This window comes from Stegostoma tigrinum, chromosome 30 (assembly GCF_030684315.1).
Source record: "Stegostoma tigrinum isolate sSteTig4 chromosome 30, sSteTig4.hap1, whole genome shotgun sequence".
NCBI lineage: Eukaryota > Metazoa > Chordata > Chondrichthyes > Orectolobiformes > Stegostomatidae > Stegostoma > Stegostoma tigrinum.
This window is the reverse complement of record NC_081383.1, coordinates 43,663,912-43,690,008: the sequence shown is the minus strand read 5'-3', so window position 1 is coordinate 43,690,008 and position 26,097 is coordinate 43,663,912. Positions and strand designations below refer to the sequence as shown.

At 43.1% G+C, this 26,097-nt stretch overlaps 1 protein-coding gene across 3 annotated transcripts in view; it reads left to right on the top strand.

Moving 5' to 3' along the window:
- crsp7 (cofactor required for Sp1 transcriptional activation, subunit 7) overlaps positions 1 to 26,097 on the top strand; it is a 159,696-nt gene that overhangs the window by 92,652 nt on the left and 40,947 nt on the right. For all 3 annotated transcript variants that reach the window (XM_048559835.2, XM_048559836.2, XM_048559837.2), the window contains exon 2: positions 7,035 to 7,109. In XM_048559835.2, coding sequence (XP_048415792.1) covers positions 7,035 to 7,109 — 75 coding nt within the window. The remainder of the gene's footprint in view (positions 1 to 7,034; positions 7,110 to 26,097) is intronic.

Sequence of the window (26,097 nt, the reverse complement as noted above, 5' to 3'; positions counted from 1 at the left end):
AAGAGACAGGATAGATAAACTATTTACACTAGTTGGAGATTCTGGAACTGGGGGCGTAGTTACAATTAGAGCAAGACTGTTCAGGAGAGAGATGAGGATGCAGTTCCCACCACAGGGTGGTAATGTTTGGAACACTCTAGCACAAATGGCAGTGGATGCCAGATCAATTAATTTTAAATGTGGGAAGGCAGCCAAATGGAGTTACAGCACCGATCGACCATGATCTCGTTGAATGGTAGAACAAGTTCCAGAAGCTGAATGGCCTACTTCTGTTCCTGGTTAGTCTTCCGAAGACCCTCAGCCAGGAATTAGAGAGAGGAGATTTTTAAATTCCTCTCACTTCCCAATGCTTGTGAAACAAACGTCCTCGTGCCTCGGGTGGTACAATATTCAGTAAGATGCAATTTAAGTAATGTTTTCCTCAATTGATAGGCAATCTAACCATTAATTTTTTTTTGAGACCCCTGCCAGATGAGCCATGGTGAAATTTACACTTGTAGATTTCCTGCAACATCTTGGGTCAACATTGAACATGAATACACTGACACCATGTGAAACTGATTCAGGAAAAACAACCTGGGATTGAGTTAGCAAATTCTGTAATACTTCACTGTTGTTTTTCAAAATTTACATTTTTCTTAAGGTCAACTAATAGGATTTAAGAGTTCCAATTTTTTAATTTATTACATTTCTGTTCCGTGTTCTTGGATTCTGGCTAGATGACTTTCCTGCATATCTGGCTCTTCAAGTTAGTTTTTATCTTTTTGCCAACTGTTTTCAAATATGCAAAGTTATGCAAAGTTACGCAAAGTGACCAAGTCCCACTCAGATGAATGCTTGCAACTTTAGTGATTAATTATTTGGCTCAGCCAATCATTTAAAAAGGAAATGAGTTCAGAATTAATGAAATCCTAAATATAAAGTGTGGTTTTGATTTCAATTTTTCCTTGAACCATATTTCACACTATATTGATGTCATTGGAATGGCTGTGAAACAAACTGTGACTTTGTTCCTATTAATTTCGATAATATCTCATTTTGATGTTAACTAGAGACAAGAACTTACCTATTTAGGTTTCTCCATAAGACAAGAATGGGTAAAAAATGTTTTCATGGATCAATATCCTGATGTAAGTCATTAAAAACAATGAGGCACCAAGCATTGTACAGTCAGATTGTCATCAGAAGCATGCTTGGTGCTGCCTTCAGCTGTCATGTCACTACAGTCATGTTGACAGTGTTGGGAAGTTTCTAATTATCAGTAACAGCGTTATTAAATTTTCCTATTAAAATTTAAAAGACTCGTCGGGGCTGATGGGGGTATTTTTCATTGTCTTCTTTAAAATTTGGCTGGAGCATTGAAGTGTTTAGAGAATAGGTTATGCAGGCATGCACAGGCTTGAGACTTCCTATATGGATATATTGCCCACAGAACAATGTTGAGGCTAAGTTGTTGAGTGTCTTTAAGACCAAGAAAGGCTCTTGATTAGCGAGTTTTTTGAGAAGATTTGTAGCTCAGGTTGAGATTCTGGATGTGAGTTTGCTCGCTGAGCTGGAAGGTTAGTTTTCAGACGTTTCGTCACCATTCTAGGTAACATCATCAGTGAGCCTCTGAAGCACTGGTGTTATGGCCCGCTTTCTGTTTATCTGTTTAGGTTTCCTTGGGTTGGTGATGTAATTTCCTGTTTTTTTTCTCAGAGGATGGTAGATCACATCAGGATCCAAATCAGTGTGTTTGATGGAGTTCCGGTTGGAATGCCATGCTTCGAGGAATTCTCGTGCGTGTCTCTGTTTGACTTGTCCTAGGATGGATGTGGTGTCCCAATCAAAGTGGTGTCCTTCCTCATCTGTATGTAAGGATACTAGTGATAGTGGGTCATGTCGTTTTGTGGCTAGTTGATGTTCATGTATCCTGGTGGCTAGCTTTCTGCCTGTTTGCCCAATGTAGTGTTTGTCACAGTTCTTGCAAGGTATTTTGTAGATGATGTTCGTTTTGCTTGTCTCTATAGGGTCTTTTAGGCTCATTAGCTGCTGTTTTAGTGTGTTGGTGGGTTTGTGGGCTACCCTGATGCCAAGAGGTCCGAGTAGTCTGGCAGTCATTTTGGAAATGTCTTTGATGTAGGGAAGAATGGTTATGGTTTTTGGGCCTGTTTTGTCTGTTTGTGTTTGTTGCTTAGAAATCGGCAGACTGTGTTCATTGGGTACCCGTTCTTTTTGAATACGCTGTATAGGTGATTTTCTTCTGCTGTTCATTGTTCCTCTGTGCTGCAGTGTGTGGTGGCTCGTTGGAATAATGTTCTAATGCAGCTTCGTTTGTGGGTGTTGGGATGGTTGCTCCTGTAGTTCAGTATTTGGTCCGTATGTGTTGTTTTCCTGTCGATGCTGGTTTGAAGTTCCCCATTGACTGTTCGCTGTACTGTGACATCTAGGAATGGCAGTTTGTTGTTGGTTTCCTCCTCTTTTCCTCCTCACTTTCAATAACAAATCCTACAGACAAACCAACGGTACACCCATGGGATCTCCGATATCAGGTTTCTTAGCAAAGGCGGTAATGCAGAGACTCGAACAAACAGCTCTGCCAATCATCCAACCCAAACTTTGGGTCCGCTACGTGGATGACACCTTTGTCATCACTAAACAAAACAAATTAGAGGAAACATTCAAGACCATCAATAATACCCTTACTGGCATAACATTCACAAAAGAGGAGGAAAACAACAATAAACTGCCAGTCCTAGATGTCACAGTAGAGCGAACAGTCAATGGGGAACTTCAAACCAGCGTCTACAGGAAAAGAACACATACGGACCAAATACTGAACCAAAGGAACAACTATCCCAACACCCACAAACAAAGCTGCATTAGAACATTATTCCAATGAGCCACCACATACTGCAGCACAGAAGAATTACGAAAAGCAGAAGAAAATCACCTATACAGCGTATTCCAAAAGAACGGGTACCCAATGAACACAGTCCGCCGATTTCTCAGCAACAAACCCAAACAAACAGACAAAACAGGCCCCAAAACCATAACCATTCTTCCCTACGTCAAAGACATTTCCAAAATGACTGCCAGACTACTCGGACCTCTTGGCATCAGGGTAGCCCACAAACCCACCAACACACTAAAACAGCAGCTAATGAGCCTAAAAGACCCTTTAGAGACAACAAGCAAAACGAACATCGTCTACAAAATACCTTGCAAGAACTGTGACAAACACTACATTGGGCAAACAGGCAGAAAGCTAGCCACCAGGATACATGAACATCAACTAGCCACAAAACGACATGACCAACTATCACTCGTATCCTTACACACAGATGAGGAAGGACAACACATCCATCCTAGGACAAGCCAAACAGAGACACGCACAAGAATTCCTCGAAGCATGGCATTCCAACCGGAATTCCATCAACAAACACATTGACTTGGATCTACCAAACCTGATGTGATCTACCATCCTCTGAGAAAAAGAACAGGAAATGACATCACCAACCCAAGGAAACCTAAACAGATAAATAGAAAGCGGGACATAACACCAGCGCTTCATCGGAGGCTGACTGATGTTACCTAGAATGGTGACGAAACGTCTGAAAACTAACCTTCCACCTTAGCGAGCAAACTCCACATCCAGCTCTTGATTAGTAGGGGATCAAACCTTAGTGAGAAAGCAGGTGAGTGGGGATGAGGAACATTTTAGCCATGATCAAATGACCTAATTCTACTCCCATATCTTGTGGCCTTGAGTCTTCTCTGTCTGATGAGACTGCAGTGACTTGACTTTTACTCCCAGAATGCGGGAAAAGTCCAGCAGGCTTGGGCTGGTGGGGAGAGGTGTGAGCCACTGTTGTCTTGATTATTTTTCTTCTCTTATTGTAGCCTAGCACAGAGATGATTAACTGAGTCTCTAAATTGGGTATTTCAGTTACAGCAAATGCTCACTGGAGTTTGGCACTTTCCCAGTCCAGATGTTGGCACCTTGTGCCTTCAGAAATCTGAATTTTTGAGGCACAACTTTAGAAATTGCTCTTAAGCGATCGAAGGAATAATGCAATTTACATTCGTAAGGGGCTGGTTTTAGATATTTATGGTTTATCATTGGCCATCACCCATACCATGCATCCTCCTGTTCTCTGTCAAGGTTAAACAAACAGGAGGCTGGAAGAACACAGCAAGCCAGGCAGCATCTGGAGAAAAGTAGAAGTCAACATTTCAGGTATTCTCTGACAAGACTAATACACAAATTTATTTCTTAGTGCAGGTTTGAAAGACTCCGGTCTTTATCAAATGAAGAATCCTAGTTCAGAATCAGATTTATGCTATTAACCTAACAACCTCAGCCAACATGGTACTTGGTCTTAATCTCCCAAGCTAGGGAGAATAAATGAAATGAAAATGAACTCCTCCTAGGTGTAATTGCATGACACTTAGCAAAGTGTGAATCTGTGGTTGCCTGGTGTAGACAGGAGCAGCCTCTCTTTGTACAATTTTTTTTGATGTTGGCTATCCAGGTTTATGTGGAGGACGGCCTTGTAGGCATGGTACTGGAATGCTTTTTGTACCAAAGAATTGCCTTCAGGAAATTGTAGCAGTAATTTCGGAGTGAAGAGGAATGATTCTTGAGATTACTAATGGCATTGTACCTTCAGAGCTATTCTTTGAAAATCATGGCATCTGACTGTGTGTGTGTTTCTTTGAATTAAATAATATCCATCGACAGAGATATTTGCTGCTCCGGCATCTCTGGTTCAGATAAATCAATATTGTTAACAGCCGGCTGCAGAAACAACTCTTGGTGGTTTGCGTGTGCACAGATCTGATGTTAGCATATAGATTTCTGCACACTGCGTTTAATGTAGGGGTTTATATCAGCTCATTGATTTCTTTAGCTGTTTTAGATCTTTTTGTGGATTCTGCTACTTTTATATCATTTCTGTATTAATTACTGTTTGTGCAAATTAATTGGGGTTTGCATTGGTTTATTTATAATGTTCATTTTTTTCGAAACCCTAATAAAAACCATGAGGTAACCTGAGGGTATTTGCCTCTGATAAATCAGTATACAATAGGTTGGTCTTGTGTGATCTGCTTATTGTAGTAATTTTGAACTCCTTTTTTGTTGAACTTTTATTTAATAAAATGTTGGTGTAAGAAAATTGAACAGTTCACTTATTGCAAATAGAAGGTACATTTAGAGACTTCGCTGTCGGGTATATCAAGTAGCAGAGTTCTATCTCACAAGAGAAACAAAATTACTGGAAAAGCTCAGCAGGTCTGGTTGCATCAATGAAGAAAAGAAAAATCAGTTAATGTTTTGGGTCCAGTGACCCTTTGTCAGAACTGGCCTAGTGTTGAGGAACAGTCACCAGACCCAAAATGTTAACTGATTTTTTTTTCTTCTCTGAAGCTGCCAGACCTGCTGAACCTTTCCAGCAGCTTTGTTTTTGTTCCTGATTTACAGCATCCGCAGTTCTTTAGGTTTTTGAGTTCCATCTGTTTGCCTTGGCATGCATTCTTTTAAGCGAACGTGTAGCTACCCAAGTGTTGTTTGCAGTGACTGCTTTCAAACCCAGATCCCAGAAGAAACAAAGCTTCACTCAGTCAGTACTTTTGTGCATGCATTAGTTGTGATACCATACAAATCCATTCTTCCTGAATCTTTCAATACTTTACCACAAGAGTGTAAAAATAACATTGTCCCAGGTTTTCAGAGAACGAAAAGGAGGCCATGTCAGGAAAGTGAGAATAACAGAAGATGAGAGACATCAGACAAAATGGGAACTGCAGGTGCTGGAGAATCCAAGATGACAAAGTGTGGGCTGGATGAACACAGCAGGCCAAGCAGCATCTTCGGAGCACAAAAGCTGATGTTTCAGGCCTAGACTCCTCTTCAGAAAAGAATAACAGAAGAACAGGATCAGCTTGTCTCAGTGTTTAGCTGGATTTTGCAGGGGTTGGGAAATGTTTTAGATTAATCCCTTCCCTAAGGGCATTGTGGGGCTACGTAAAGAGAATGGACTGCAGTGGTTCAAGAAGGCAGCTCACCACTACCTCTTCAAGGGCAACTGGGATGGGCTAATAAATGCTGGCCAGCCAGCAACATCTGTGTCCCACAAATGAATTTTCAAAATTTCCTTTTTTCTAGTTTCTTTAAATATACAATCCTAATTATTGCCCAATGGGACACAAGGAAAAACTATTTTGTATCACCTCGAGAGAGTATCTAAAGGACTTCACATTCAATTGATTACTATTTGAATATTCTTTTCGTATTCTTTTAAGTGATGTGTGTGTACTGGCAAAGCCGGCATTTTTTAACTCTGCTATGAATTTCCTTGGAACTGAGCGGTTTGCTCAGCCACATCACAGGGTAACTAGAGTCCAGTACATTGCTGTGGCTCTGGAATCATTTGTAGTCCAGACGAGTAGATTTCTTTACCTAAAGGATCTTAGTCAACAGATGGTGTTTTTTTTTCTGCCAGTCAATGGTAGTCTCCATAATGATGACCATGAAACTAGTTTTCGAATCTATTATTTACTCATTTTAAATTCCACTAGTTGCCATGGTGGAATTTGACAGATCGCTAATTTGGGGTCTCTAGGTTGCAGTTCCACTAACTGTTTGAGCTGCCTGGTTATGAGCACCAACTTGTATCTCTGTCGTTCAGTTGTGATTGTTAGCTTGAATAAAGGTAGTCTCCTATGAATGACACGTCTGCTTCGTCATAATTTGTTATCAGTTCTACGTAGGCTCTTATTATGTTCATGGAGAGTTTAAATGGGCAAATAGGGGAGCTAAATAAGGTCAAGTGCCTCAGAAGTTTTACTGTGCCAAAGCTGCTGTATACTTGGTTGTTTCAGTTTTTGCAGAGCATTTGCTCATAATTTGAAGACTAACTTGAAAATCAGAACACTCTTCTTTTTGCCTGGTTCTTATTTTAACCTTTCAACCATTTCTGTGAAGCCTAAATGTCAACTGTTATCCACCAACATGAGTATTGTAGCACTAATGTTTTCACTTTGTCTTCCAGATCCGTAACATGGTGGCAGTGCTGGAGGTAATCTCCAGTTTGGAGAAGTATCCCATTACCAAAGAGGCCCTTGAGGTAAACAGCTTTCAACACTTACGCTACAGCATTCAATTAAAAATGCTCTATTGCACTTGTTAGCATTTCACTTCTAACTTCATAATTTGGTGCCTTAACTGCTAATTACCAAATGGATAAAATCATAGATTGAGGTTTTTCCTCAATGTCTTTAATAATGAGTTTTCAATTTGTAGAAAAGTTTAGTTATGTTGACAGCTTGATTTAAGATCAAGAAAAGGTGAGCAACTTTGATAATGTAATTAGTGACTGCTCTTCTAACTGTTGATATTGTGGGGTAGATTTAGCAATAATCTTGGATTCACATGCATGAATCCTCCACATCATTGTAAATTTGAAATAATTACAAATGCATTGAACTGTGGAGTTGTTGTTGTGTCAACTTTCAAAGATCTCTGGCTATAATATCAAAAACGTAATGATCTCCTGTACAGATGACAATGAGGCTGCTATAACCAGCTCTTAAGGGGTAGAGTTACCCAAAATGCTGAAGCAGCTGCTTACAAACGCCATTGTTGGCATCCAATGATTTGAAATATTGGGGCAATCCCCGAGTTGCAGCTTTACTTCATAGCACTTTGATTTGTCTAAATGCTCGACTCCAATGCCCCCCTGCCTGTCTGTTGGGGCAGTATAGTAGTGTTTTTTCTGAGCAGTGTATTGGCAGAGTCATGGCAGTGTATGTTGTTTGCTGTCTTGGCCTTTAGTATGGTTGAAACTTTTTCTAAAAAAAAAACAAAATCCTGCAGGTCATGTTGAAACGTGTGACTTGTCACTTACTATTTGGTTGATACAATTTCCAGTAATAAGAATGGAGTAGATATCAGAATACTTTCTGCTTTGCTCCTGTAAATTGACAAAACTCCTCTGCCACTGTTTTGTGGAGTTGTCCAGCTAGAAATAATCTTTAGCAAAAACAAATTTCTGGAGAAACTCAGGTCTAACAGCATCTGTAGAGAGAAAGCAGAGTTAACATTTCGTGTCTGGCGATCCTCCTTCAATTCTAATGACAGGTCACTGGACCTGAAGCACTAACTCTATTTTCTCTCCATGGACGCTGCCAGACCTGCTGTTTCTCTAGCACCTTCTGTTCTTATTTCAGGCTTCCAGCATCAGTTCTTTGATTTATTATTGGAATATTCTTACCCTGCAAAAGATGTGGGACTTATCATGGGCAATAGGGGGAGAAGCCAAAAAAGGCCAATAAATATTTTTCTCCTACAAACAACTTACCAAGTTGAGTTAGCAACGCAAGTTGTAGTGTGTTGACTGTAGAATGGTGTGATGTTCACAATCCTGCCCTTTCTAAAAGTTGAATGACAGCATGCTGTATCTACAAAGATGTGTTTATATTTATTGAGTTCAAAAACTCAGTAGACAAGAGACTGCATAATACTTAATCCATCCACAGGTGGTTAATGTACTTCTAATAAACTGAACAATTTTTGATACAGGGCACATAGGAAATAGCTAAGTTTTTTTAAAAAGTGTTCTCAAGATGTCTGATTCTGACAAGATGATATTTATTTCTCAGCCTCAGTTGCTATTAGAAAATGGTGTGTAAATTGGTGTAGGCAACAGTTCAAAGGTATTGACCCAGCATAACTCAGAGGTGGGAGGTATGTTCTCAAATCACTGTTTCCTTTTGACAATGGTATTCCATTGGCTCTTTTTTTAAGCATTCACCCCTCAGTGACACAATGTAGGTTTAAGTTCTACTCCAAGGTTTGAGCTCAAAAATCAAGGATGGCCATCCATTGCAGTACTGAGAGGGTGATACATGGTTAGAATGTACTTTCATGCTAATGCTGTGATAATGGGAACTGCAGATGCTGGAGAATCCAAGATAACAAAGTGTGGAGCTGGATGAACACAGCAGGCCAAGCAGCACCTCAGGAGCCCAAGAGCTGACTTTTTGGGCCTAGACCCTTCATCAGAGAGGGGGTTGGGGAGAGGGTTCTGGAATAAATTTTTTTTATTCCAGAACCCCCTCCCCAACCCCACCCCCCCCCCCCCCCCCCCTCTGATGGAGAGGGTTCTGGAATAAATTTTTATTCCAGAACACACTCCCCATCCCTGTCTCTGATGAAGGGTCTAGCCCCGAAACGTCAGCTTTTGTGCTCCTGAGATGCTGCTTGGCCTGCTGTGTTCATCCAGCTCCACACTTTGTTATCTTGGATTCTCCAGCGTCTACAGTTCCCATTATCACATCCCTGGATAATATGGGCAATCCAGGTAACCAGTGCATGCTTGGACTCTGGGAGGAAACTATAGCATCTGAAGGAAATCCATGCAGACGTGGAGAATGTGCAGCCTCCACTTAGTGTGGAGGCTGGAATTGAACCTGGAGCCCTGCTGCTGAGGCAGCAGTGCCAACCACGGAGCCTCTGTGCTGCCCCAAACTACCAATTGAATTGACTTTCTCCACACCTTTTCAAGTGGTGCATTCCACATTGTCATAACTGGTTGCATGTTTTTTTCCCTCTAATCACCTCAGCTTCTTAATTAATTACCTTAAGTATTTGACTTCTACTTATCTCCCCTTCAGCCTACAAAAAGTACAACCCCAGTATATTTATCCCTTAATTTTGAGATCTCCGTTAAATCTCACTTTGATTTTCTCTAAGGAGATTAATCCCAGATCCATTTGACTCACTCCTCATCCCTGATGCCATTCTTGTAAATCTCTCCTGGACTCTTCCCTGGCCTTAATAATAGAAGGGCAAGGAATTAATAAATACACAACTCATAAGGAGTAATGGGCTGAATGGCTTTCAAGTGATGGAATATGTCATCAAAGTGCTTTAAAGCAGCACTTAGTCCAAACCTGCTAAGTTTGGGTTCTGCCAGGCCATTCAGCCCCTAACCTCATTTCAGCTTTGGCTCAAACAAGGACAAAAGAATTGATTTCAAGAGGTGAGGTGAGTGTGATGGCTTTTGATGTTAAGACAGCATTTAGCCAAGTGTGACATCAGAAGCTGTAGTGTGACTGGAATCACTAAGACTCAAGAGGCGAGTTCTCCACTCAATACCAGTCACATGGGAAGATGTTTGTGCTTATTGGAGGTTAGTCAACTCAGCTGAAGGACATCTCTGCACGAGTTCCAAAGGGTAGATATTTTCAAATCGACTTATTCTGAGATGTTATGACACACCCCTGGAGCAGATAGTACTTGAACCTGTGCCTGTTGGCTTACAGGTAGTGAGATACTGCACCGCAAAAATCCAAGTGCTCCTAAAAGGTAATGTCCATTGTCCATTGCCCATCCAGTTTCAGCTGCTTCATTTCCTCCTCCATAATCATTACCCCAGAACAGTTGGGATCATAATATCCAATGTGGCCCTGTTAGTACCTGACAATTCAAGTTCTGACAGGAACCTGGCTGGATAGATGATAATTTTGCCTTTTTTTAAAACTCCAAACTGATTATTGAATAGAACTAACACCTTTGACTTTAATATACAAAGTGTAGAGCTGGATGAGCACAGCAGACCAAGCAGCATCTTAAGAGCATAAAAGCTGACGTTTCTGGCCTCGACACTTCATCAGAAAAGGGGGTGTGGAGAGAGGGGGAAGGCAGATCAAAGATGGATAGAGGAGAAGATAGGTGGAGAGGAGACAGACAAGTCAAAGGGGCAGGGATGGAGCCTAAAGGTGGGGATGTAGGGAGGGGATAGGTCAGTCCAGGGGAGGACAGACAGGTCAAGGGGCTGGGTTGAGGTTTGTAGGCAGGAAATGGAGGTGTGGCTTGAGGTGGGAGGAGGGGATGGGTGAGAGGAAGAACAGGTTAGGGAGGTGAGGACGAGCTGGGCTGGTTTTGGGATGCAGTGGGGGAAGAGAAGTTTGAAGCTGGTGAAATCCACATTGATGCCTTTGGGCTGCAGGGTTCCCAAGCGGAATATCAGTTGCTGTTCCTGCAACCTACAGGTAGCATCATTGTGGCACTGCAGGAGGCCCAGGATGGACATGTCATCTAAGGAATGGGAGGGGGAGTTGAAATGGTTCGCAACTAGGCGGTGCGGTTGTTTATTGCGAACTGAGTGAAGGTGTTCTGCAAAGCGGTCTCCAAGCCTCCGCTTGGTTTCCCCAATGTAGAGGAAGCCGCAATGGGTACAGTATATGCAGTATACCACGTTGGCAGATGAAAAGTCATCTTGGGGTCTGGGATGTGGTTGAGCGAGGAGGTGTGGGAGCAAGTGTAGCACTTCCTGCGGTTGCCGGGCTTGGTGGGGTTGGAGAGGAGTGTGGAGCAGGCAAGGGAGTCCTTGAGAGAGCGGTCTCTCCAGAAGGCAGACAAGGGTCAGGGATTGAAAAATGTCTTGGGTGGCGGGATCAGATTGTAGATGGCGGAAGTGTCTGAGGATGATGCGTTGTATCCGGAGGTTGGTGGGGTGGTATGAGAGGACGAGGGGATTCTCTTGTGGCGGTTATTGTGGGGACGGGGTGTGAGGGATGACTTGCGGGAAATGTGGAAGACACAGTTGAGGACCTTCTCGACCACTGCAAGGGGAAGTTGCAGTCCTTGAAGAATGTGTGGGAGTGGAATGCCTCATCCGGGAGCAGATGTGGCGGAGGCGAAGGAATTGGGAATAGGGGATGCAGTTTTTTTGCAGGAAGGTGGGTGGAAGGAGGTGTATTCTATGTAGCTGTGGGAGTCGGTCGGCTTGAAATGGACATTGGTTTCTGGATGGTTGCCTGAGATGGAGACAGAGGGGTCCTGGAAGGTGAGGGATGTGTTGGAGATGGTCCAGGTGTCTGACTTGAGGTTGGGGTTGGCGATGGGGTGGATGAACTGTGGACCATCAGTGGTTCAGTGGTAGAACTCTCACCTTTTGTCTCTAATTCAATGTATGCTAGTACAGTTCATGCATTGTTACAATTCTAAGAATATCTAGTGTTGTACCTATAGCAAGACCCTCTCTCAAACAACTTGCCAACACACACTGAAGATGAAAGTCTAGAAAATTATCCCCCTCAGCCCACTGGGTAATTACATGGGAATTCTAGACAATGTCCTGTCAGTTGGAATTATGGCTATTATGTTTTTAAAAATAAATGTTAGCTCCAAACATAGACAAATCCATATGTTTACTTTGGAATTCCAAGACCCAAACCATGTAAGCAATATTAAAATACACACAAATCTCTGCTTCATCAGGTTAGGTCAGAAGTGAGGGTGTTCTGATAATTACACTGTTCAGCACCACGAGTGATTCCTCAGATACTGAGGCAGCCTATGTCCAAATATACTGTGGTGTGGACAATATCCATGTTGGACTGACATCCAGCAAGTAATATTCACACCACAAGTGTAAGCTAATCAAGGGAGAATCTGACTCTACCCCTTGACATTCATTGGCATTACCGTCACTGAATCCCCTAGTATTAACATCCTGGAGGTTGCTATTCATTGGAAATTGAATGGACTAACCACATGTTCTTGCTACAAAAGCACGCTGGAAAGTAGAAATCCTGCAATGACTAGCTCACTACCTGAATTTCTAAAGCATGTACATTATATACACAGTAGAAGTGTGAATGTCATGGAATATTTCCCATTTGCTTGGATGAATGCAGCTCCAGCAGCACTCAAAAAGCTTAATGCCACCCAAGGCAAAACCATCTGCTTGACTGTCACCGCATGTACAGGCATTCACTCCCTCTACCACTGATGCTCAGTTGCATCAATGTGGACCTTATACCAGTACCGATGTGCACTGCAGAAATTCGCCAAAGCGACGTTGGCAGCAATTTCCAAACTCACCACCCAGAAGAATAAGGATAGTATGTAAATGAAGCACATACTGTAGGTACCCCTCCAAGCCCCTCACCATCCTGACTTCTGCTGTTCCTTTGTATTGCTTGGTCAAAGTCCTGGAATTCCATTCCAAACAGCATTATGATTCAACTGACGCCAAATGGACTGCAGCCATTTAAGAAAGCAGCTCACTACCACTTTCTCAAGAACAACTAGGGATACGCAATAAATGTTAGCTGAGCCAGTGACATTCATATACCCTGAATGAACAAAATAAAAGCAGCTTGAAGGACTGTTAGATCATGTTAGAGTCAGCACTGAGGAAACTTTGATGCATTGATTGTAAATAAATTAATTGGTATTTGGAAAAGAGCGGGTTAATAAATGAAAGTTTATATTTGTATTTTGATTACTTGGTGGGGTTCTTTGGAGGAATAGATGGTCGAGTCTAACGTGGAGGTGTGTGTGTGTGTGTGTGTGTGTGTGTGTGTGTGTATATATATAGACTTTCATTTGACTAACAATAGATTTGTCAGTTGAATTAAATTTCTTGACTGAAGAGACACCGGCAAGATGGATGTGATATTGACATAGGCTAAGGGGTAATAAGTTTGTCTGGTTTTATTTTTGAGACTGGAGGGAAGTATCATTTCAGATTGGTGTTGAGACTGGTAATTTAGTATAGATTAGTAATCTAGATTTGAAATTACAGAATGCCTTTTCAAAGTTTTTAAGGTGAAAAACACAAATAGAGTTGCTAATTGTGCCTCAATTTAAGAATGATGTCCAGTAAGCATTGCATACATGCATGCATACATCATGTGACTGAACAGGCCCATTCTTGACCTGCAGATGTTTGGGCGTGTAAAACACGATATTCCTAAGATAGTGTGATCCAGAATGCAGGATTTGCTTCCTTCTCTACTCCTCTACTGTTGTACCTAACCATTAAAGATTTTGGAACGTGACAAATCACAGTATTGCATGATGCTGGTCCAATTTTGAAGGTATCTTTAACATTCAGATCTCCCACAAACCTGTTGCAGCCATATCATCATGCAGCAATTGCAAGATTGTCATCTAAATCACTAGGAAATTGACCACAGACCTTAATCAAATCTTTGGTCAAGTCAATGAATGCAATTTGAGAGTTCTTGGATAGAAATCTGTAGAATTGTGAGGAAAGCATAGGTGTTTAGCACCAAGTTAAAATGCTCAGACAGCCAGTGTAGATGGTCCAAATGCCCTCCTCTGCTGGAATGGTCCTCTGGCTGTGATCTCCCTTTTAGAAATGCTCACAAATGTGATATTCCCTGTGTGTGTCAGGGTGTGTCTGTGTCTCAAATGTTCTTGCCAGCTTTAACAGATGGCATTATCATTAAGAGAGTTAGTCGTTATTCTGAGTGATGGAAATCTTGCTGATTTTGACCTTGGTCTGTAGATGGAGTGGTGACTTTAAGTAATTTTCCCACTTTTTCTAGCAATCAACAGACTGTTGAATTTCTTGGGCTGTCTCTTTCTATCATTTTTGTATTTCACATTCCAAATTTATCCTTAGGTGTAAGCCTTCAGCTATTGTAGTAATGCCTCCTTGATTTGTGACTTTGTTTTGTTTTGCCAGTCAGTGAAGGCTAGATTTATATTTTGCTGGGAGACCATATATTTCTGCATAGGTTTCTTGAACAGTTTTGGTTAGTGATGCTTGAACCCAGTGGTTTGGATACAGCTGTCTGGTGCAACTAAATTTAATTCATTCCTCTGTTCAGTAATTTGATGTTTGGTGATTTTTTTTTTCTCCCCAGTTTAGTTGTGTATTGTATTTGGAACTCTACTTTTCAGGTAGGATGCTCTGGGGCTAAGACTTTACTCATGTTGGGGTTTTGGTTCTTGCAGTGCTCTTGTGCTATTGAAAGTTCATCAATTCAAAAAGACCATTTCAGCAGGCTTCAGACTGTTTCATTGATCAAGTGATGTAGACATCACTTTTGACTCAGATGATGACATGATGGAATAGATGCCAGTGCTTTGACTTAAGCAAAGCCACATGCTGGTATCCTTATGTTATTCTGGTGGAACACAATACTTGCTCTCATGAGGACCTGCTGAGTACAAGTAGGGGGCAGGCAATAAATCCTGGTCCAGCCAGTAATCCCCACGTCCCACAAGTAAATTTAAAAGATGTCATGGATTTCTTTATTTGATCGCAGTTGGTGGTTTCCCCTACCTAGAGAAGTGAAGATCTATTTTGAAGGTACCTTTTCTAGTATCTTCCCATATTTTTGCCATAATTAGGTTCATAGGTTTCTTGGCAAATTTCCCTGAAAGGATTTGGTAAATGGGCCGTTATAGATGCCTGCTCATGACTTCTAAAACTTTGAGGCACCATCATTGCCCGCACAATTTTTGCAGGTCAAGGATCCGAGCTAGGCATGAATTGTACCATGATGACTGGGACCACCTTCACACTGCAGCCTCATTGACTGGTGATATCGCCTTTTGCTACTTCTGGTCTTATGGTCTTCCTTTTGTCTGACACCTCTCTTGACCTTGTTGCTATGGGCAGTCCTACAATGATCAAGGGATCATGCAGGCACAAGCCTCTCCTCGATATCAAATGTTAATCCAAGGAATATGGAAAATATATCCAGAACTGTCGTAGGTGATGAGGATAGTAACAAATTTCAAGTGGATATACATTTGTGAAATGAGCAGATGTGTGTCAGATGGGAATTACTATATCAGTGTCAAAGGTAATGCCTTTTGGTATGAAGGATGCTGGAATATAAACTAATGAATGCCATCTTAAGTGGGGTGTAGGAACAGGTGAACTTGGTGGGTGTCTGCCCAAATCTTTGTAGTTGACAGAAAAAGTTAGCATTGACAGAACGGGATTTACAAAGGAACAGAGTACAAAACAAATGTTCTGCTGAACCTTTATAAATCACTGGTTATGTCGGAGATGGAATATTGTGTTCCATGCTGGAGACACAGTTTTAGTAATGATTTCAAGGCCTTGGAGAGGATGCAAAGAAATTTGATGGAATGATTCTTGGGATGTGAAACTTCATTTTTTTGGAAGGGTTGATTAGGTAGGAGGAGTTCTTGCAGACTTTTAGATTTTGTAGGTGTTCAATTTACAACTAGTTTTTTTGAGTTGTGAAGAAAGTATTTGCAGTCCCAGAACTTCAAGTAACTGAAGGATACAGTTTTAAAAATAACCAAGGAAGCATGTTAAATTAACGTTTACAAAGCAATTTATTTTCTTACATGTCTTGTCTGCAAAGATATTGGTAGTAGATTCGTTACTGCATCATTCATGATTCCATTTGAGTTGGAGGAATATCTGAAAGGATTTAATTTATAAGACTGGAGAGAGAACAAAATAGAGAACAGGTTGGATAGCATTTTACAAAAGAGGCACTGAAATTCTGGGTTGAATTGCTTCCTGTATTATAGAATTCTTAGATCATCAATCAGTGAGGCAAATGGAAGGTCTAGTTTTTTTTTAGAAAGTGTGAATAATGTCAGCTATAAAAGACCAAGCTCATCTGAAAAGAACACTGATTTACGAAGTCGAAGTCGTAAATGCAGCAATTTTGAACTTAAACCAAAAATGTTAGCAAGGTACAGTGTGTGCATTCATTAACAAGTGACCTGAGAGCTTGCCACCAGCACTCTGCTCTAGCAAAGGGTCTAACCTTGAAAAGTCAACTTACCTTTTCCCCAATAGCCATAGACCTATCCAACATCTTAAAACATACAATTGAGAGCAAATGTACCCATGTGAAGTCATCAATTCTTTTGATATCGAATGCAAGAGACATAAAACAAGGTTTCAGAAATTTATTAGGAGTTTCACTGTTTCAATGTAAGGAGGCTAATGATCAAGGCAAGTGCTTCTCCGATGAGGGTCATGAGCTGAAAGGCATTAATGGCAGCTGTAAAGCTCTGACTAAGTTAAAACAACTGTACTGCTGTCGGTTCTCATTAGCAGTCAATAATTTCCAGGCCTCAAAATGGAGTTACATGGGAAAGAAGTTTGGGAAACACTGGAATATGAACTTAGTGAACGTGAGATATGGAGCCTCAAAGTTTTCACAAGTCAGCGAGTCCATCATGTCTGCACTGATTCTATTACCTAGGGACAATCTCCTGCCTTTTCCCCATATGCCTACACCAGTTTTAGCCCAATAACCACTCAATGTCCTCTCAAATGCCTCAGTTGAACCTGACTATTCCTCACTTTCAAGTATGCATTCCATACTCTACCTCTGGAAAAGCTTTTCCTCCATCAGTCTTGCTTCATTTGCACATGATTTAAAATATATGGACTGTCATTGTTTTTTTTTCCCCCAAACAGGAGCAGCTTCTCCCTATGTACTCTATCCAGCCAGCTCATACTGTTGGTATGGGGTCTTTAACAGCATTTGACACAATGCTGATGTAGGCTTGTGTGCAATCATGATCTTATGCGGCCTAAAGAGTCTGGTTGTCATTTCTGATATATAGTTGATGTAGGGTAATGTTACTAGTGTCTTCTGTTGTACTGTGTCTTGATCTTGAAAACCTCTCAACCCCATCACATCTGCTCTCAGCTTCCTTCTGTCCAAGAGGAACAGTCATAACTACTTCTGTCTATCCTCCTTATCCGAATTTTCTCATTCCTGTCACCATTCTTGTGAATCACTTGTGCACTCATTCTTTTTACACCTTGCCTATAATGTAATGCCCAGAACTGTACACAGTATTCCAGCTGAGGTCACCTCTTTGCTCTTCTTCTGCATCTGTTATTAAAGCAGAGAACACAATGTTTTATCAGCCATGCCACTTTCAATGTACTCTGCACATAATCACTGCTGCATCCCTATTAGAATTATACTCCCTATTTTGTATTATCTTTCAATGCTCTTCTGACCCAAGGGGATCACCCCACACTTAATCTGCTTTGAACTTCACCTACCACCTATCCACCCACCCCTCCAACTTGTCAAGATCCTTTTGGAGTCCCATGCAGTTTAGAGTTCTTTTGAAGTTTAGCATCATCTGCAAACTTCAAACTTGACCCCTGCGCACCAAGATCCAGATTCATGAGCATTTATCAGGAAAAGCAAAAGGATCCAATAGCGATGCTTGAGGAATTCCACGAAAAATCTTCCTCAAGTCTGAAATATATCCATTGACCATTACACTCTCCTTTCCTATTACTCAGCCAATTTTGTATGGATCATGCTATTGTCCCTTTTGTGCCATGACCTGTAACTTTACCCTCAAATCTGTTGTGCGGCAGTGCATCTTCCACACAAAAGTAGAGGAAACCCATCAACTTGTTAACAACGCCGCAAGCATAAAGTTCACGAGAAGAAGAAAACAAAAAGCAGCTCTCATTCTGGTGAATTCTGGACCTGAGTATTCAGAAAGGCCAGGCAGTGACCAAATCCTGAACTTCAATAGCAACCACCCCACCGTACACAAACAGCTGCGTTAAGACACTATTTAAAAGAGCCATATCACGCTACAACACCCCAGAATTCCGGAGAATGGAAGAGGAACATTTGCACGAAGTATTTACTAACAACAGACATCCGAGAAGCCTTGTCTGCAGATGCCTACAAAACAATGACAGTGAGAGGACACGGTACGGCAGAAGACACAAGTAACACTATCCTACATCAACTATATATCAGAAATGTCAACCAGACTCTTCAGGCCGCATAAGATCATGATTGCACACAAACCTACATCAGCATTGTGTCAAATGCTGTTGAAGACCCCATACCAACAGTAAATGGGACTAATGTGATATGCAGAATCCCATGAATTGCGTGCAGTAAACATTACATTTAGAAAAATAGGGAGGAAATTGACAACCAGCAAAGACGAACATCAGCTGGCAGTAAAAAGGCATGATCAATATTCCATTGTCTCGCTACACACAGACAATGAGGGCCATCAGTTCGACTGCGACAAAGCGACCATATGGGATAAGCGAGCAACAGACATGCAAGGGAATTTCTGGAAGCCTGGTTCTCCCTTAACAAATGCAGAGAAATAGACCTCATATACAGACTGCCACTTTTTAAAAAAAAAACAGAGCCGGAAGTAACAAGACCCACCACACCAGAGGATCGTATAAATTCGGAACAGATTAGAACACCAGCACTTCGATTAGAAGTTGCCCTGATGTTGCCTAGAATGGTAACGAAGCCTCTGTATACCATGGAACAATGGCTCACCGAGCTACAAACATCTGCTCTTATATCTAATGCTGTTTGTGATCTACATTTGTCCAAGTGGCTGTTAATATTGTCCTAGATTATCACTTCTGAAAGCAATTCAATCACAAAGTTTAAACTGAATGTCCTGTAATCATTGTGTTTATCCTTAACAAGAATGCCTGGTCCTCTGGCACCACCTCAAAGTTCAATAATTGAAAAATTATGATCAATAATCTAAAATTTCCACAGTTATTCTCTTAGGATGCATCCCAACTGCATCTGGTGACTTGGCAATTTCACATAGAGACGGTCTTTCCTGTAACATTTCTATCAAATTTAGAGCTTCCAATATCTTTTTCACCTCAGGCATGGCTGCTTCCTTTGCAAATGTTGCAAAATACTCATTCAGTACTTCAAGCCCCATCTGGTTCTAAATTGCCCAAACATCACCCCTCACGACTTGTCTGCCCTTTTTATAATCACGTAGACGTGAGAGGTACCTTTTTATGTTGGCTGGTTGATTCTCTTATTTCCGTCTTCACTTTCTGTCTGAACTTTCCATGCCCTTATTGGTTTACACATCTGTTGTCATGTGTCCCCCTTTTCTTCTTCTTGCATTCATTCTGATCGTCTTGAGTTTAATTTTGACAACCCCACCCTTCTGCCTTTTGGCCATCTACTTGTTTACCTTCACCTGCCATCTCACCAGCATTTGCCATATTTGTTCAGCTACAATGCAATGTTTTGCCAAGCACTTCTCCATCATCCTATTTTCAGTTACTGTGTACTTTTTTTCTCAGGATCTACCTGTGCCTATGTTTATTATATATTTTATATCACATGACAACATCTGTCCACTTACTACCTCCCACATTTAGGCATGGATGACTCCTTTATTTACTTCCACATACTGCAAACCAAATGTGGTGTGGTTAAGTTTCATTGCTGTTCCATCAGTATGCATTTTTTTGCTGTTATTTCAGAGATGTGGATGTGCTATCAAGGCCGTTATTTACTGTTCATCTCCAGTTGCCCGAAGATGGTGGTGGTGGAAAGCCTCCTTAAAGCAGTTCAAGAACGTCTTAATCCTCAACCACTCTTCATGTGGCAAACCCTTGATCCCCAGTAACATTTTTCTAAACTTCCTCTTGGCCCTCTCCAAGGCCAGTGCATCCTCCTTTAGATATGGCCCACATCAAATTGGGAAAAGCCAACATTGAAATACAAAGATAGTGGGAACTGCAGATGCTGGAGAATCCAAGACAACAAAATGTGAGGCTGGATGAACACAGCAGGCCAAGCAGCATCTCAGGAGCACAAAAGCTGACATTTCGGGCCTAGACCCTCCTTCAGAGGGGGGATGGGGTGAGGGTTCTGGAATAAATAGGGAGAGAGGGGGAGGCGGACCGAAGATGGAGAGAAAAGATGATAGGTGGAAAGAGTATAGGTGGGGAGGTAGGGAGGGGATAGGTCAGTCCAGGGAAGACGGACAGGTCAAGGAGGTGGGATGAGGTTAGTAGGTAGATGGGGGTGCGGCTTGGGGTGGGAGGAAGGGATGGGTGAGAGGAAGAACAGGTTAGGGAGGCAGGTTGGACTGGTTTTGGGATGCAGTGGGTGGAGTGGAAGAGCTGGGCTGGTTGTGTGGTGCAGTGGGGGGAGGGGACGAATTGGGCTGGTTTAGGGATGCAGTTGGGGAAGGGGAGATTTTGAAATTGGTGAAGTCCACATTGATAGCATTAGGCTGCAGGGTTCCCAGGCGGAATATGAGTTGCTGTTCCTGCAACCTTCGGGTGGCATCATTGTGGCACTGCAGGAGGCCCATAATGGACATGTCATCTAAAGAATGGGAGGGGGAGTGGAAATGGTTTGCGACTGGGAGGTGCAGTAGTTTGTTGCGAACTGAGCGGAGGTGTTCTGCAAAGCGGTCCCCAAGCCTCCGCTTGGTTTCCCCAATGTAGAGGAAGCCACACCGGGTACAGTGGATGCAGTATACCACATTGGCAGATGTGCAGGTGAACCTCTGCTTAATGTGGAATGTCCTCTTGGGGCCTGGGATAGGGGTGAGGGAGGAGGTGTGGGGGCAAGTGTAGCATTTCCTATGGTTGCAGGGGAAGGTGCTGGGTGTGGTGGGGTTGGAGGGCAGTGTGGAGCGAGCAAGGGAGTCACAGAGAGAGTGGTCTTTCCGGAAAGCAGACAGGGGTGGGGATGGAAAAATGTCTTGGGTGGTGGGGTCGGATTGTAGATGGCGGAAGTGTCGGAGGATGATGCGTTGTATCCGGAGGTTGATGGGGTGGTGTGTGAGAACGAGGGGGATCCTCTTTGGGCGGTTGTGGCGGGGGCGCGGTGTGAGGGACGTGTTGCGGGAAATATGGGAGACGCGGTCGAGGGCGTTCTTGATCACTGTGGGGGGAAAGTTGCGGTCCGTGAAGAATTTGGACATCTGGGATGTGCGGGAGTGGAATGTCTTGTCGTGGGAGCAAATGCGGCGGAGGCGGAGGAATTGGGAATCGGGGATGGAATTTTTGCAGGAGGGTGGGTGGGAGGAGGTGTATTCTAGGTAGCTGTGGGAGTCGGTTAGCTTGAAATGGACATCAGTTACAAGCTGGTTGCCTGAGATGGAGACTGAGAGATCCAGGAAGGTGAGGGATGTGGTGGAGATGGCCCAGGTGAACTGAAGGTTGGGGTGGAAGGTGTTGGTGAAGTGGATGAACTGTTAGAGCTCCTCTGGGGAGCAAGAGGTGGCGCCGATACAGTCATCAATGTACCGGAGGAAGAGGTGGGGTTTGGGGCCTGTGTAGGTGCGGAAGAGGGACTGTTCTACGTAACCTACAAAGAGGCAGGCATAGCTGGGGCCCATGCGGGTGCCCATGGCCACCCCCTTAGTCTGTAGGAAGTGGGAGGAGTCAAATTTGAAATACAAATTACATTTCTGTTATGTAATTGCAAAACTTTTAAGGGAAAGTTGGATTGGGTAATTTTGGGACAATTTTATGTGGACTTCCTTTTTTTTTTGAAGCAGTGTTACCCAATAGGCGTTGCATCAAAGTTGAAGGCTATAGAATGAGAGAGACAGTGGCTGTATGGTTCCAAGAGTGGCTAAAGGAGAGAAAATAGTAGTAAGTAGTGCGTGTAGGTAGTAGTGGGCTGGAGAATGTGAGATAACCGGATGTAGACCTGGATGAACAGCGGGCAAGCAGCTGACATTTTGGGTCTGGTCCCTTCTTCAGAAAAATCCTGAAGAATCCTTTTTCTGAAGAAGGGTCCAGACCCGAAACATCAGCTTTCCTGCTCCTCTGCTGATTGGCCTGTGTTCGTCCAGCTCTACACTTTGTTATCTCAGTAGTGCATGGTTGTCTTTCACATGGAGAAAGATGTAGTCAGATTCCCCAGTGCTGTAAATCACTTGACTCAGGGATACAGGGCACAATTTCATCTTCGGAGATGTCCCAAAGCTAGGGAGTGTTATGAACATTTGTAGAAGCTGGCAATCAACTTGTCAAAGATGCTGGTGGTGGGTATGTAGTAGTTAAATGTTACAAAGAGAAATGATTTGGTAGACCGAGTGAGAAAAGAAAATATTAAAAGGGCACTGTTAAAGGGGCAGTGCAAGGGCAGGTTAAGAAATTTGTGAAAGCATTCGTTAAAAGATTTTTGTGAATAGATGCAAAAGTAAAGACTGGTTTGTCCAAAACTGGAGTATCTCCCATTTTGGGAAAAATGTAAAGGTCTTTGAGGATGCGGAAAGGATTTGCTCAAGTTGCATTGCTGATTAAATTGTTACGTGGGTCTAGTTTTAAGTATCTGAGGTTATTTTCAGGGCAGAGAAGACTAACAGAAGAACAGAGGAAGGGTCACTCGGCCCGAAACATTAACTCTGATTCTCCCTACAGATGCTGCCAGACCTGAGCTGAGCTTTTCCAGCAATTTCTATTTTTGTCTGACTTACAACATCTGCCATTCTTTCACTTTTTAACAGAAGAATTGATGGGATGTGCCTAAAATCTTGAGGTCTGTAGACAGCAAAATTTGTTCCAGTTGTGGATGTCTGGAACTTTTTAAGGTGATTAGCAAACGTAACAAGACTTGTTACGATCTGGAAGACACTATCTGAAAAGGTGTTCAAGACAGCTTTTCTGTGACTTTGAAAATGAAATTAGAATTAGATTAAATATTTGGAAGCCAACAGCAAAATGACTGAGGGGTCTGGGTTGGGATGAGCAGACCAGGTGTGTTGCTTATGTGCTGTAATCATTCCTTTATTCTGACAGATATCACACGGGATGCTGCACAGACCACTGCTCTGTTTGTCTTATTGTAGAGACTTAAATCCTATTCATAGACTATTTGCTACATCCTGTACTTGTTCTGATCTCAAATTAAAATGCAGAGATCTAACAAATGAGCACTAATAGAACATAGAACAGTACAGCACAGAACAAGCCCTTCAGCCCACAATGTTGTGCTGACCATTGATCCTCATGTATGCACCCTCAAATTTCTGTGACCATATACATGTCCAGCAGTCTCTTCAATGACCTCAATGACCTTGCTTCCACAACTGCTGCTGGCAACGCATTCCATGCTCTCTCAACTCTCTGCGTAAAGAACCTGCCTCTGACATCCCCTCTATACTTTCCTCCAACCAGCTTAAAACTATGACCCCTCGTGCTAGCCATTTCTGCCCTGGGAAATAGTCTCTGGCTATCAACTCTATCTATGCCTCTCATTATCTTGTATACCTCAATTAGGTCCCCTCTCCTCCTCCTTTTCTCCAATGAAAAGAGACCGAGCTCAGTCAAGCTCTCTTCATAAGATAAGCCCTCCAGTCCAGGCAGCATCCTGGTAAACCTCCTCTGAACCCTCTCCAAAGCATCCACATCTTTCCTATAATAGGGCGCCCAGAACTCGACGCAGTATTCCAAGTGCGGTCTAACCAAAGTTTTATAGAGCTGCAACAAGATCTCACGACTCTTAAACTCAATCCCCCTGTTAATGAAAGCCAAAACACCATATGCTTTCTTAACAACCCTGTCCACTTGGGTGGCCATTTTAAGGGATCTATGTATCTGCACACCAAGATCCCTCTGTTCCTCCACGCTGCCAAGAATCCTATCCTTAATCCTGTACTCAGCACTGCCATGCCTGGATTCTGAGGTAAAACACTGGAGCTTACTCCCTCGCTGACCTTTCTGTCTTTGACTTGCTGCAGTGCTCCAGTTAAGCTCAAGACAAGCTCGAGGGCAGCACCTTATTTTTAAACTTGACACACCATAAGTTTCTAGCTCTGCCTCATGTTCTCTACTTTTTTTTGTTTTTATATTGCTGTTTGTGCCTGGTCATTATCTCTTTGCATTCAAATGTTTGTTGTATAGCCTTTCATATGTTATTTAGGAGGAATCTTTCTTCACCATACCCATCAGCTCTGTCCTTAGTTGTTTCATTGTGAAATCCTTTGTAAACTTAGAAACAAGGAGCAAACCATTCAGCCTCTTGAGCTAACTCTGCCATTCAAGAAGCTAATGGCTCATCTGATTATAACCTCATATTTGCATTACAATCTACTACTTCTTCCTCACCTCATTCCCCAATCTTAACAATAATCTATCCACCTCTGCCTTAAAAGTACTGTGCTTCCGTAGATTCACCACTGTCTGGCTGAAGAAGTTTCACCCATCTGTAGCTTAACTCTTAAATTTCTACGTTTAGTTCTGATGAAAGGGGATCTAAACCTGAACCTTAGTTGAATTTATCTGCTCAGGTACTATGTGACCTGGTAAGTATTTTCTGCTGTTTTTGTTTTGATTACCGGGAAATGATTTTCACTAATCACTGTGATGAGAAATTGGATAGACGTTTTGGAAGCTCCAGTGTGAAATATTGTTTTGACTAATGGAGAAACAGAATAGTGGAGTCTGGACAACATGGAGCGTGATCAAGAGGCTAACTTAATATGAGTGATTTTTGTATGGTTGAGAGAATAATTGGATGCGTTGTTAATTGTCCAGGGTGAGCAAAAGTAAGGTCAGCACTGGAAGCAATTAACAATGATGAGAGCTTATCAAGGCTCAGTTATGTGTTCTGCATTGTTGGGATAGAGAAGTGGGGAGTGGTCTCTCTCCCCCCCCCCTCTCTCTCTCTCTCTCTCTCTCTCTATCTCTCCCCCTCTCTCCCTCTCCTCTCCCTCTCCCTCTCCCTCTCCCTCTCCCTCTCCCTCTCCCTCTCCCTCTCCCTCTCCCTCTCCCTCTCCCTCTCCCTCCTCTCCCTCTCCCTCTCCGTCTCTGTCTCTGTCTCTGTCTCTCTCTCTCTCTCTCTCTCTCTCTCTCTCTCTCTCTCTCTCTCTCTCTCCCCCTCTCTCTCTCTCTCCCCCACTCTCTCTCTCTCTCCCCAGTCTCTCTCTCTCTCCCCAGTCTCTCTCTCTCTCCCCAGTCTCTCTCTCTCTCCCCCAGTCTCTCTCTCTCTCCCCAGTCTCTCTCTCTCTCCCCCCAGTCTCTCTCTCCCCCCAGTCTCTCTCTCCCCCCCAGTCTCTCTCTCCCCCCCGTCTCTCTCTCCCCCCCGTCTCTCTCTCCCCCCCGTCTCTCTCTCCCCCCCGTCTCTCTCTCCCCCCCGTCTCTCTCTCCCCCCCGTCTCTCTCTCCCCCCCGTCTCTCTCTCCCCCCCGTCTCTCTCTCCCCCCCGTCTCTCTCTCCCCCCCGTCTCTCTCTCCCCCCCGTCTCTCTCTCCCCCCCGTCTCTCTCTCCCCCCCGTCTCTCTCTCCCCCCCGTCTCTCTCTCCCCCCCGTCTCTCTCTCCCCCCCGTCTCTCTCTCTCTCCCCCCAGTCTCTCTCTCTCTCCCCCCAGTCTCTCTCTCTCTCCCCCCAGTCTCTCTCTCTCTCCCCCCAGTCTCTCTCTCTCTCCCCCCAGTCTCTCTCTCTCTCCCCCCAGTCTCTCTCTCTCTCCCCCAGTCTCTCTCTCTCTCCCCCCAGTCTCTCTCTCTCTCCCCCCAGTCTCTCTCTCTCTCCCCCCAGTCTCTCTCTCTC